Consider the following 13408-nt stretch of genomic DNA (forward strand, 5'->3'; position numbering starts at 1 on the left):
CATTAAAAGGCTGGATTGAGTTCTGTGGTATTATCCTTGATGAAATGAATTCTTATTTATGAGCCTGACAGGCGTGCACACAGAAATCTCCCCTTCAGTATAATTACGACACGACAGAATTACTATCGTGGCGACTCAATTACTTATAACGAAGGACGGCATTGGATGGGAACTCTCTGGATGGCGAACCAAGCGAAATGCAGAATTTCATTCAATGGAAGCCATTGACCAGGCGAGACGTCTAATTCATTTCTACTGGGATCATTCGCTGCTACTGGCAGTGGCGGTTTTAGGGGCACTGGCCCCACTTCTAATTTGAATGGCCCCTGGAATGTCATGCTTTGTATCCTTACTTGTATCCTTACAGTATGACTTAATACAAATTATTACAAACTTCTCATTCATCTTTTTTTGACTGTGTCAAGCAGAGATGTTTTTATCGCCACAGGATAATCTGCATACGGTTGTACGGTTTCAGCGTAATTTGTACAAGTGAGCAATGATTTTTAAATGTGTACGCCGTACGTTCAAAATCTGTACGTTTTTCGTGCATTACATTTTTTTTCTCCGTTTGGATTTTGTCACCGTTTCGGCAACGAGACAATATGCATTACAGTGCGTTACTACGTTGGTTGAATGACGCGAGAAAAGTCAGAGAGATGGAGAGAGAAGAGTGGGAGTGGGAAGGAGGGAAGAGTGTTTGTTGTGACGCTGTAGCAAACACGATGCTAGGCTAGGTGGCTCCAATATTTCCTGACTTTAGCCGACAGCCTACAATCTACGCCTAGATATCACATGCATATAGAACTACATGTGAAATGAGACTCGGCGGCGTTAGTAAACAGCCGCCATTTTAAAGCAGTACACTTCTCAGAAAGGCTCTGTTGTAGTGAACCTTCCAAGCAAACCTAAGTAACTTTTTCTCTAAAATACTCCTAAATCGGCAAAATCACTTCTAAGAATTAGCAAAAGAAATGTTCCCTGACTCAAAGATTGCATCGGTAAGTTAATTTTATCAGTTGACCCTTTTCATTTATAACTGGACACATTAACAAACTACATTCAAGTCAAACTGAATTGCGAGCTAAAGTGCCATGAAGTGCAGCCATCAAAAGACATGATAGAAATTGCCACATACAATTATAACAAAAGTCATTGTTAAATTTTAACAATCATGATGTAGCTGAAGATATTGATTGTTCTTTGATCGCACCAAGTTATATATGACAATATTACCAATAAATTCATATTATTTTAAAAATTGAGTTTTATTTTTGTTTCATATTGCACGCCAAATAAAACGTTGTAAGATTAGTCACCAATTTGTAAGGGCATACGTAACTATTTGTAAGATTGCCAACAGCCTCGGGTTGACAGGTATGTAATCTGTGTATTGCCTTGTTGACCAAAAAAAACACTGAACAAAGATGGTAGCAACACTTGGCCCCTTAGGGTTACATGTGGCCCCTTCTTGGCCCTTGTTTCAGAAAAATCCTGGAACCGCCACTGGCTGCCAGCCCTCCCGGTCAAATTGAATTGGATGTCTATCCCCATCAATGGCAGCCACTCTTTTTCTTTTTTTAAACAGCCCTTTATTGCCAACCATTTTAGTGTTTGGATTGAGCAATAGTTTCAAGACCTACAAAATGTCTTTTCTGCATTTATTTATTTATTTTTTTGATGAAAGCATGCCACACGAAGTTTTATTTTGTTAAGACACAAGTGTATTAATGTACAAATGGTGGAAAAATGCAAAGCTCTTTAAAATGATCTTTCTGTATCTCTTGATTCTAATTACTGATTCCTAATCATAATCCTCTTTAGTTGTGCGGATGTACCTAGTAATGCGGCAGGTGAGTGCATGATTTCCATATTAAAATAATTAGGCTTTTATTTTTTTTGAGTCGCGCATTGAGACTAGCGTCGATGTTTTTTTCCCATTTTTTTCATTTTCCATTCACCATCCAAACCTTGGTGTTTAAATCAACTCTTTATAATTGAACTGTCATTGAACACCAGCAATGTTGCGCTTGCATGACTAAAATGAAATTTGAATGTTTTCTTTTGTGTGTGCGTGCGTGATGAGTGTGGTAGCAGCAGGCAGTTTGGTCACACTCTTGAGCACACTTTTTTTTTTTTTTTTAATCAGTCCCCCCAGCAAAGTTAATGTGCAAATGGACAAAACTCTTGTCGCCATCCATCTGCTGCTGCTTCTCCATCTCAGCGCACACCTCATTTTTGGACACTTATGACTCCTGACAGCTCGCGATACTTCAATTAGTTTATTTACTCAACTGCAGAAAATTCCATCTTTTGCCCTCCATTGTTTGCAGAGAATAGGCTGAGGTGCCAAAGGCACTCACACCTACAGTACCATTTATATAGTGCATAGTGATAGTGCTGATTTTTGACGAAAAAAGATCAAAGGTAGACGTACTTATACAAACTGATGAAGAGGTACTAAAATCCTTTTCCAATATTTGTAACTGCTTAATGCATAAGGCCGAACTGGGAATGTGCCTTGGTTGAAGCGTGCACTGCAAATTAATAATGTCTTAATAAGATTATTTTTCTTAAATAGTATATACATTAGACTCATTAAATGTCTCGCAAGCAGCAAACCCATGCTTCAAAGACATGGTAAGTCTGTCACTATTGTTTGAAAAGTCAATTTTAAGGTCACCCTGCAAATTTATAACATAATTCTTAAATCAAGTCAAATAATTTTCTCCATTTTAAGTGTTAAAGACAAGTTTACACATTAATGTGTCAGATTATTCCATTTACTTTAAGTAAATATGACTATTTTTGTTAAGCCTATACAAAAACAAGTTGGTAATTTTCATCTAAATAGAAAAAGATTTGCTTTACACTAATGTTTTGAACAATATCTATTCTTGATTTAAGAACATATCTAACATTTCAAAGCTTTTTTAAAGATAAAATATACTTTCCTCCATCTCCAAAGCGAGGGCAGGAAAATACAAAGGCCGGACTGCTGTGGCATAAAGTACCGTTCAGGAAGAAGTCAGTAGTACCGTATTTTTCGGACTACAAGTCGCACCTGAGTATAAGTCGGACCAGCCATAAAATGCCCAACGAAGAGAAAAAAAACATATACAAGTCGCACCGGAGTATAAGTCGCATTTTTTGGGGGGAAATTTACTTGATAAAATCCAACACATAGAACAGACATGTCATCTTGAAACGCAATTTAATATAAAAAATACAATAGAGAACAACATGCTGAATAAGTGTACAGTGTACAGTGCATGAACAACGAAATGCAAATATACTGTCCTCACCAGGACGCTACGGCTCGGTCCTGGCTATTCAGCGGGCTAAACTCCCAAATGACGATGCTGGACGTCCGTATAATTTGCTGAATCAATTTCGTCCTCGATACCAAACAGGTTCGCATCGACGTAAATAAATGATAATAGGTGCTTTTACAGCAATGACATGACGCAAACGATTAGCATGCGTTCGCTAGTATTAGCGCATCGTTCAAACAACCACACAACTGGCTCTAAGGTGTCCGATCGCGGGTGGAAAACACACAACAACAACAGAAAAGATGATACACACAGGCGTTGCCTCTGTAGAGATATTTTACAAGCATAAACCATGAACGTAGGTTCGCAGCCATGTTTCTTTCTCGCTAACTCGCCCACTCACTCAGCTACGTAGCTGTCGGTCTTCTTCTGGCGTGTGAGCGCTCTTCACGTAAACAACTGCAAGTGCGCCACCACGCGGGCGTGAAAGCGCCACAAACTAAAAGCATGCATTTCAATATAAAAAAGTCAATAATACACTTGAACACACATTGCCATAGGCAGAACGCGAACGTGGCCATAGCTATTAAGTTATTCAGATAACTATAGCATAAAGAACATGCTAAGAAGTTTACCCCAAAACACCAAAATAACATGTGAAATGATATCATAATATGTTAATAATTTCGCACATAAGTCGCTCCTGAGTATAAGTCGCACCCCCAGCCAAACTATGAAAAAAACTGCGACTTATAGTCCGAAAAATACGGTAGTAGTCAAGAAGCAGTTTTGACCATTATGCAGTAATTTTGCCCTGTCCTACTGAATAAATGAATGTTTTAAATTTCATATTCCATTTAGCACAAGACTTATTATTTGTCATGACCACCAATTATTTATCAATTGGGGAAAAATACTTAGATAAAAAGAATATCTAGTAAAAATATTGTATATATGTATTGTAAATATTGAGTAGAGAGATTGAAACAATCATGACATTTTGATGCTGTCTGTCACATAATAATGCTATTTAAGATTTTTTTTATGCTGTCACAGGCACTTGTGTGTTTACGCATTGCAAAAGCTGTAGTGAATAATCATTTTACTTTTGTATAATTGTGAAATAGCGACGGTTGATGTGATTGACGAACGATGTGTCAAAGTCAACACATGCCAAAGTCCATGAGCTCTCCACTGACACACCCACTCCACCGATAGACAATCAAAGCAAAGAGTAATCAATTTTGCTCCAATCAACTGCACATTAATGAGAAACCGCACGTCTTTGGACTAACACCAAAAGAACCAACTAAAGAAGCTTGAAAAATGACATTCTGGGCACTTCCAACATACATTGTTGTGCAAAAAAATAATTAAAATAATGATAATGATAAAACCTTACTGCCTCTGTAACTCAGATAAATACAACCCCATTTCCAATGAAGTTGGGATGTGTTAAACATAAATACAGAGTACAACGATTTGTAAATCATGTTCAACCTTAACTGAATATGCTACAGACACCATTTTTAATGTTCAACCCGATAAACTTTTAAATGATAATCAGCAAAAATGTTTTTTTTTTTTTTTTTAATTTTATGGCTGCAACATTCTAAAAAGCTGGGACATGTTTATCAATGTCCCAGCTTTTCTTTTAACAGCATTCTATAAATGTTTGGGCACTATGGACAATAATTGCTGAAACTTTCCTATTCTTGCTTGATGTACAACTTCAGCCTTTTAACAGTCCGGGGTCTCCGTTGTTATATTTCACGCTTCATAATGCGCAACACATTTTCAATGAGACCGGTCTGGACCGCAGGCAGGCCAGTCTCTTTTACTACAACACCACGCTATTGTTACACGTGTAGATTGTGGTTTGGCATGTCTTGCTGAAATAAGCAGACACATGCATTAAAAAGTCGTTGCTTAGATGGCAGTCTATGTTTCCACAAAACCTGTATATACCTTTCATCATTAATGGTGCCTTCACAGATGTGTAAGTTACCCTTGCCTTTGGCACTAACAACCCCGTATCATCACAGATGTCTTTTGAACTTTGCTTCCATAACAGTCGGGATGGGTCTTTTCCCCTTTGACCCGGACGACACGACGTCCACAATTTCAATGTGATATGGGGACTCGTCTGACCACAGAACCCTTTTTCACCTTGTATCAGTCCATCTGACGATTGGCTTAGGTCTAGAGAAACCGGCAGCTTTTCTCTGTGTTTTGATAATTGGCTTTTTCTTTTGCATAGTAGAGTTTTGTTGCCATACAGGATGTAACGGCAAACTGGTTCCTGAGCTTATGTGGGGATCTCCCTTACGCATTAAAGTAGATTTTTGATGCAGTGACACGTGAGGGATCATTGGTCAAGGACACTCAATATTGATTTCTGGCCTTGGCACTTACTCTATATGCAGTGTTTTTTCCAGATTCTCTGAAACTCTGAAACAATTTCATGGACCAGAGATGATGAAATCTCTAAATTCTTTGTAATTGTATCTTAAAGCAAGGCAAGGCAAGGCAAATTTATTTATATAGCACAATTCAACACAAAGCAATTCAAAGTGCTTTACATCACATGAAGTTCATAAAAATCACATTACAGGTGACCTTACGTTACAATAGAACGTAAAAACAAAGATAATCGAAACAGGAAAAAAAATATACATAAAAATTGCATTTAATCACGAATAGAATAAAAAAAATGAAATATGAAAAAAAAAAAATGTATATATTACTGCTACAAATAATTACTTGAAATCATCAATGGAAGCATTGTCCTTAAAGGGAACCTTGGACTTAAAGACTTGTAGGTTCTCATAATCCACAATTGTTTCTCTTTTACAAAAATATATTATTATAAACACATAAAATATTGCCATTGATTTAAAAATCTATAATATTTAGTACATGTTTTGACCTACGGAGGGCGCCATGTTTTAATGGAGACTCGGGGTGATGACATAGATTGTCACTCACTCAACGAATACTAAATATAAATAAACTGGTTACTGCAATTCCTTCGACGCGGCGAGATGTCCAACAACACATGCGTTCATCGTTCAAAGCGATGAGTACTTACTAGTTGTGTTTATTACCTTTTCATTTCCTCAAAATACCTTTTGCATGTGTTTCCCTCTCATACTTTTATGCATAGTGTTTTCTTGTGGTAGCGTTAAAGCATATTGTTGATCTGTTGACCACATTAGTCACGTAGCATATTTAAACCACCCTTATTTGATAATACTACGTTTAAGTTTTTTCTTGAGGCATCTTTAGTATGTTCTGTCTGTATGCAGCTAAACAAAATAAGATGAAAGTGCACAGTAGTACTTTGGGTGTCAAATTCGCTTCTTGTAGATGTTTCGCCAGTGTAGCACATTTTGGCAGAACACCGTTTCTTCTTTCCTACTCTCATCATGTCTCATCCCGTCTTTCCTGTTCATTTTGCTTCTGCTGCTTGTTTTGTGAAATATCGACAGTGCTGTAATGCTCATTAATGATCCTCTCGGGTTCATATTGAAAGGGTTGAACAGATAAAATGTTTATGTCGCAAGAGTCATACTCTGGAAACCTGGCAGCGTAACCATGTGACGTCACCGCTCTGCAACATCAACAACAATGGCGACCTACTAGTTAAACTAATTTTAGAAATTGTATAAAAACAAAAATATCAAGAGAGGCTTCAATATCAAATTATTTAAAGTCATAATAACGTTTATCTTTTGTGAACTACAAGTCTTTCTATCAGTGGATCCCTTGTTTTTTTTTTACACACTTCTTCACAAAGAGGTGAACCTCGCTCCCTCTTTGCTTTCTCCTTTTATACCCAATTATGGTATGCACCTGTTCCCAATTAGCCTGATTACCTGTGGGATATTCCAAACAGGTGTTACTTGAGCATTCCTCAACCTTTTTTGCAACCTGTGTCAGATCTTTTGGAACATGTTGTAGCCATAAAATTGTAAATTAATGACTAATTGGTAAAGACAATAACATATCAGCTTCAACATTTATTATCATGCCTCTGTAGTGTATTCAACTAAAATATAGGTTGAGCATTATTTGCTAATCATTGTATTTTGTTTTTATTCCTGTTTAACACAATGTGCTATCTTCATAAGAATTTAGGTTATAATGCAATAAGTACTGACTCCAATACTTAGCGATGCTTGTTTCATTAATTTAAAAAACTAAAAATATACAGTATACACTATTTACAGTAAATTATTGGTTAAGGGAGTGGGATATATCTTTATAAATGTCACATTAAGATTCCCATCACATGCAACAACATTTACACATTCTTCAATGCATGCTTCAATTTTGTTTTGATGTATGACCGAAATCAGGGGTGTCAAACCGATTCCACAAAGGGCCGCATTGGGTCCTGGTCTTTGTTCCAACAGATCCAGCACAGACAGTTCAACCAATGAGGTTTCTGCTAAAGTAAGCAGCACCTGACTGCAATCAACTGATTACACTTGTAAGACACTAGAATGGTGAAAAGGGATTGTTCTCGTTTGGTTGGAATGAAATCCAGTACCCACTGCGGCCCTTTGAGGACCGGTTAGACACCTGTGACCTAAATAATAAATACACGATGCTCTCGTAATTGTGACTTAGTATCTCGTATCCGTGACTTGGTAAATATATGCGCCGGAGTATAAGTCGCATTTTTGGGGGAAATTTACTTGATAAAATCCAACACATAGAACAGATATGTCATCTTGAAAGGCAAGGCAAGGCAAGGCAAATTTATTTATATAGCACAATTCAACACAAGGCAATTCAAAGTGCTTTACATCACATGAAGACCATAAAAATCACATTTAAATCAACACAACGTAAAAACCAAGACAAATGATCGCATTTAATCACAGAATAAAAATAAATAAATAGAAATAAAACAAAAATAAAAATAAAGCAAAAACTACTACTACTAATAATCATTGAAATCAGCAATGGAGATAAGCACAAGAGGAATAGAAGGCAGGTGGGTTGAAATATATAGACAGTTATGGATATGCAGTGCCAAACAAAAGCCTTTTTAGCCCTGATTTAAAGGAGCTAACAGTTTGAGCATACTTCAGACGTTCGGGTAACTTGTTCCAGAGGTGAGGAGCATAATAACTAAATGCTGCCTCACCCTGAATTGAAATTGAAAGGCAATTCAATATAAAAATACAATAGAGAACAACATGCTGAATAAGTGTACAGTATGATGTTACATGATACAAAAAAATGCGAATATACTGTCCTCACCAGAACGCTACGGCTCGTTCCTGGCTATGCAACGAGCTAAACTCCCAAATGACGATGTTGGACGTCCGTATAATTTGCTGAATCAATTTCGTCCTCGATACCAAACAGGTTCGCATCAATATTAATAAATGATAATTAGGTGCTATTACAGCAATGACACAACCGGTTAGCATGCGTTCGCTTGCAAAAGCACAGCGTTCAAACAACCACACAACTGGCAATATGTGTCCGATCCCGGGTGGAAAACACTCAACAACAACGGAAAAAATTATAAAAACAGGCATTGCCTCTGTAGATATTTTACAAGCATAAACAATGAACGTAGGTTTGCAGCAGCTGTCTCTCTCTCTCTCTCTCTCTCTCTCTCTCTCTCTCTCTCTCTCTCTCTCTCTCTCTCTCTCTCTCTCTCTCTCCCTCTCTCTCACTCTGTCTCTCTCGTCCACTCGCTCAGAGACACTGCGTAGCTGTCCGTCTTCTTCTGGCGTGTGAGCGCTCTTCTTTGCGTAAACAAGTGCGAGTGCGCCCCCTCTTGGGCGTGAAAGCGCCACAAACTAAAAGCATGCATTTCAATTAAAAAAGTCAATAATACAATTGAACACACATTGCCAAAGACAGAACGCAAACGTGGCCATAGCTATTAAGAGTTATTCAGATAACTATAGCATAAAGAACATGCTAACAAGATTACCAAACCATCAGTGTCACTCCAAAACACCAAAATTATATGTGAAATGATATCATAATGTGTTAATGATTTCACACATAAGTTGCTCCTGAGTATAAGTCGCACCCCCAGCCAAACTATGAAAAAAACTGCGACTTATAGTCCGAATAATACGGTAGATTTCAAAACTTAGCAAAAAACCAAGTAAAAAAGTGACTCTTTTATTAACTTCCATATTGTTTGTACCAAGAAGAATAAAACATGTCTTAGGTGGTTAAAGAATGAGCTCGCGTTGGCTCACACAAACACACAAATGAAACACCTTCCTGCTATGTTTTATTTTTTCTTTAATTTTTTATAATACAGTAGTTGGAGAATTTTCAAACACCAGAAGCTGGCAGTTTTTAGTTTGGCTCAGGAAACAAAGCATGAACTATCAATCATGCTTGTAGCCGATAACATCAAACTGCTTTCACTTTCACTTTCAAAATTCACTTGAATAAGAATCTATTGCTGTCGTCGTTAATGCTCCTTGGTTCCTGTTCCTATTTTACTGTTCCTGTTTTTTCCTCAGCTAAATAACACCCAAGATATGACTTGACCTGTGATCATTGTCCCCACATGACTATAGTACCTTAAGGTTTCCTTAAAAGACAAAAGGCACAGGCTTTTAATGACTCTTACGAGAAACGGGTCGCTCAGGCCATGTATTGGAAGATTGTCTGGTGCATTTGTCGTATAGTGTCACCAGTCAACGAGCCGCTTGGATGCCTCCCTACCTCTTTGTAAAGATACCGGGGGTGCTCGGACGCCCGCCGATTGGTTTCAGACATTTTTGATTTTCTTTCTTGACCTTTGGAGCAGCACAACAGAGTGGTCTGTATACATGCCAAAGGGGTAATTCCACGCCGTGTTGTTGTTGTAGTTGTTCCGAACACTCAGTGCTCACCTTGGCTCAATGTCATTTACAGCTACAAATGAAGTCTTGGTGTAATTATTGGCTGAGACCTGAACTTCAACAGAATTCTAAAGTTTATCATTAAATTTGCCTATTACCTCCTAAAACATATCCAGAAATGAAGTGTGCGATATAAAACCAATTGAATGACCTTGTTTTGAATTGTGCTACGCAAATAAATTTGCCTTGCAAAAAAAAAAAAAAAGACTAATCTGACTAACCAATGTGTAGAAAGCACAGCTATTTGCTTTCAAATGGAGGGAATCAAATTAAAGCCTCAAAATAAGTCTAGTAAAGTACAAATACGCAAACACTATGTATAATACGCTGCTGAGAAAAGGCTCGCTTCACTGTGGGTGTTTTATTAAAACATACTTCATACAAGCTTCCAATGTATCTTCATTCTTCATACTCTAGTGAACGCGTGCGTGCTATAAATCACACCGGTTGCTGCAACTATCTATGAATACATTTTCCTTAGCTTTGTGCTTTTGCATGTTTATCGAATTAGAGGCAGTGGTGCGCCATCGCCTCTCTACTTTTGATATGATTCAAAGCAACGTACCTCCACAGAGAGCTCTCTGTAACAGCGCCCAGGTTGAAGTCGTACAGCTTGGTCAGGATGAGGATCACCTGCAACAGAATCGCAACAAGTCATTATTTTGTAAGGAATGTTTTGCGTTTTTCACTTTGTTATAGAATGGACACCTGATGTTTTTATCTAGTACACCTCCATGAGCGATTGCAACCTCTCTTTACAAAATGCTAATTTGTTCCAGAATTTTTCTGGTAAATTCGAAGCCAGTTTTCAAGATGATATTTGGAATTATGTCATTAGGAAAACAACCCAAAAAAACATGTCAAACTTATGCAACACATGTTACATTGTTTGGTTTAAAATATCTACTTTTGTGTCATTTTGGTTATTCAGAAGTGTATTTGTCCAGGAAACGTTGCACATTCTACATTTTCTTAAACCACATTAACTAGAGTGACGGCAGAGGGATGCCTAATTTCTAAAAAATAATTTCAGCGACATTAACAGTGAATGGGAAGATTATCCATCCATCCATTCATCCATCATCTTCCGGTTGCTCCGGGGTCAGGTCGCGGGGGCAGCAGCTTTAAAAGGGAACCCCAGGCTTCCCTCTCCCCAGCCACTTCAACCAGCTCGTCCGGCGGGATCCCAAGGCGTTCCCAGGCCAGCCGAGAGACATAGTCTCTCCAGCGTGTACTGGGTCGTCCCTGGGGCCTCCCACCGGTGGGACATGCCCGGAACGCCTCTCCGGGGAGGCATCTAGGAGGCATCCGAACCAGATGCCCAAGCCACCTCAGCTGGCTCCTCTCAACGCGGAGGAGTAGCGGCTCAATGCCGAGTCCCTCCCGAATGACCGAGCTTCTCACCCTCATCTTGAAGGGAGAGCCCGGACGCCCTGCGAAGGAAACTCATTTCGGCCGCGTGTATCCGGGATCTTGTTCTTTCGGTCACGACCCACAGCTCGTGACCATAGGTGAGAGTAGGAATGGAGATTGACAGGTAAATCGAGAGCTTTACTGCGGACGCTGCAACGATCCGCCTGTCGATCTCTCGCTCACTCCTACCCTCACTCGTGAACAAGACCCCAAGATACTTGAACTCCTCCACTTGGGGCAGGATCTCATCCCCGACCCGGAGAGGGCACTCCACCCTTTTCCGACTGAGGACCATGGTCTCGGATTTGGAAGTGCTGATCTTCATCCCAACCGCTTTACACTCGGCCGCGAACCGTTCCAGTGAGAGTTGGAGGTCATGGCTTGATGAAGCCAACAGCACCACATCATCTGCAAAAAGCAGAGATTCAATGCTGAGGTCACCAAACCGGACCCCCTCAATGCTTCGGCTGCGCCTAGAAATTCTGTCCATAAAAATTATGAATCGAATTGGTGACAAAGGGCAGCCTTGGCGGAGTCCAACCCTCACTGGGAACGAATTCGACTTACTGCCGGCAATGCGGACCAAACTCTGACACCGGTCGTACAGGGACCGAACAGCCCGTACCAAGAGGCTCGGTACCCCGTACTCCCGGAGCACCCCCCCACAGGACTCCCCGAGGCACACGGTCGAACGCCTTCTCCAGATCCACAAAACACATGTAGACTGGTTGGGCGAACTCCCATGCACCCTTGAAGACACTGCCGAGGGTGTAGAGCTGGTCCACTGTTCCACGGCCGGGACGAAAACCACACTGCTCCTCCTGAATCTGAAATTCAACTTCCCAATGGACCCTCCTCTCCAGCACCCCTGAATAGACTTTACCGGGGAGGCTGAGGAATGTGATCCCTCTATAATTGGAACACATCCTCCGGTTCCCCTTCTTAAAAAGGGGAACCAATGGGAGATTACGGCTGCCGAAAATACTGAAAAAAAGGTTTAGGTTTCAAATACAGTGGTACCTCTACATACGAAGTTAATTTGTTCCAGGGCCTTGTTTTTAAGTCGAAATGGTCGTATGTTGAGCAGAATTTTCCCATAAGAATACTTTATAATTCCATTTATTCCTTCAACAGCTCGGAAACCTACACTAAATCCTTAATAAATGCTGCTGTTACGATTGCAAATAGCAATTACACAGAGCAAAACAAATAAATTATGAATAAAAATTAAAAAATTAATATAGTAATAATAATAGTAATAATAATACCTGTAATACTGTAATGAATCGGGTTCTAATGTCGCAGATGTAGTTTTGCGTGGTGTACCTGAACGCACCGCATGGCTCACGTGTCAGTGTGAGGGAGGACTTTTTACTTTCACTTTTCATTTTGTGCTGCGGTGGACAGTAGGCATTTTGTGTTGTAGAAGTTCTGAAATAAATGAATAAAAACCTGACAAAGCTGGCGATTTCTTTGGCGATGTTACCATAATTGTCAACTTAACTTATAAAGGCTCGCAAACGGAGGAGGACCAACGAGATCATCGACACTCTATGGCCGTATTGTTGAGCCAGTTCACGTATGCGCACCCCACGCTCATATTTTTCTATCATTCCCATCTTCATTTCAGTGGTAAGCCTCACCTTATTCCGTTGTTCACCACCTTCATTAACATTGTTGGAACCCATGTTGATTTCTCTCACAAGAAAATCCACCGTGCGTCCGTCGGGAAAACAAAAAAACTGCGCCGCTGACATAAATCGGCATATTTCGAGCATGTCGTCGACTGTAGAAACAAATGGCGAGTCAAATTTTACGTTGGAT

General features: G+C 39.5%; 1 protein-coding gene across 1 annotated transcript in view; it reads right to left on the reverse strand.

The window, feature by feature from the left end:
• sorcs3b (sortilin related VPS10 domain containing receptor 3b) overlaps positions 1–13408 on the reverse strand; it is a 144640-nt gene that overhangs the window by 87201 nt on the left and 44031 nt on the right. Inside the window, exon 2 of the mRNA XM_057848541.1 lies at positions 10737–10804. Coding sequence (XP_057704524.1) covers positions 10737–10804 — 68 coding nt within the window. The remainder of the gene's footprint in view (positions 1–10736; positions 10805–13408) is intronic.

This window comes from Corythoichthys intestinalis, chromosome 10 (genome assembly GCF_030265065.1).
Source record: "Corythoichthys intestinalis isolate RoL2023-P3 chromosome 10, ASM3026506v1, whole genome shotgun sequence".
NCBI lineage: Eukaryota > Metazoa > Chordata > Actinopteri > Syngnathiformes > Syngnathidae > Corythoichthys > Corythoichthys intestinalis.